At 50.8% G+C, this 1,115-nt stretch overlaps 1 protein-coding gene across 1 annotated transcript; it reads right to left on the bottom strand.

Moving 5' to 3' along the window:
- Positions 1 to 11: 11 nt before the first annotated feature.
- On the bottom strand, positions 12 to 956 carry MONBRDRAFT_30688 (uncharacterized protein; the record flags this gene model as incomplete). Its single annotated transcript, XM_001751141.1, has 4 exons — positions 12 to 84; positions 137 to 364; positions 491 to 595; positions 804 to 956. Coding segments are annotated over 4 exons (559 nt in total), but the record flags the coding sequence as incomplete, so codon positions are not given.
- Positions 957 to 1,115: the final 159 nt, after the last annotated feature.

Below are 1,115 nucleotides of genomic sequence, written 5' to 3'. Positions count from 1 at the left end.
GAGAGAGAGACAGAAGCAAGGGGAGAGAGAGAGAGAGAGAGAGAGAGAGAGAGAGAGAGAGAGAGAGGGGCGAGCGTCAGAATACTGAATGGGTACGGCCAAGATCTTGCAGGACAAAAGAGAGCAGGAATCGCACCAAAGTTTCTGTGTTGCCTTGTTCTGCATAGGCCAAGAGCTCCATGGTCTCAACAAAAGTGTCGTTGTCCAGCACTTCAGAGGATAGACCATCCCCGTCCTGGTAGAAAAAGCTGCGCGCGGCGCGCAGAATGCACTGAATGACAAAAAACTGCCGCGAGGTCAAGGGGTCCAGCTTCAGATGGCGCTGCGGTGACGGCGCCAAAATCTCCTGCACAGCTTGGAGGGTCTACGATGCTCAACCACCATGACCAGTCCATGTGAGGCATGTGCTAGGGACATCCTGTTGGCGGCCAAACACTGGATAATATGGTTGGCACGCGGTGCCAAAAGCCGCTGACAAGAAGTGACGCACCACGAGCCACATGTCACGCAACATGATGGCAAACACCTCGTCATACACCTGGGCTGCCAGGGTTTCCAGGTTGCTATTCATGTAGTCGAGCAGATCGGCTGCAATCTGGAGTCACAGTAGCGAGCACGCACAGACGAGGCGAAGAAAGCAAATCAATGGTCCGAAAAGGTGTCTCTCGGTCTCACGGCGAGGAAAGCCACTGGAGCACACGGATGAATTACCGCTTTCCTTTACAAAAACCAAAAAAGGAAAAAAAAAAAAAAAGAAAAATAAAAAAGAAAAGAAAAAAGAAAAGAAGAAAGCGAGCACCGACCTTTTCTGCATCGGCCGCGGAGAGTTCCGAGTCGCTGTCCTCCAAGCATCGCGGATTCTCGAAGATGACTTTGCTCAGGTAGCGCACCATGTCCGACCGCATATTACTGAGTGCTGCGCGGGAAATTTGCTGCGATGTCATACGAGCGGGCATGAATCAACACAATCATGACATGGGTTTCATTGATCGACAAAACAAGCCGACAAGGACGATTCGAAATGCCAACCTTTTGCTCTGTCTGGATGTTCTTGAGCGTGCTATCAAAAATCTTTTTGACGCTAATATCATCGTGGGCGGTCAGTTTGCGAGTCG

The sequence above is a fragment of the Monosiga brevicollis genome, genomic scaffold (assembly GCF_000002865.3).
Source record: "Monosiga brevicollis MX1 MONBRscaffold_529 genomic scaffold, whole genome shotgun sequence".
Classification (NCBI taxonomy): domain Eukaryota; class Choanoflagellata; order Craspedida; family Salpingoecidae; genus Monosiga; species Monosiga brevicollis.
The sequence above is the reverse complement of the archived record's forward strand: the minus strand, read 5'-3'. Positions and strand labels throughout refer to the sequence as shown.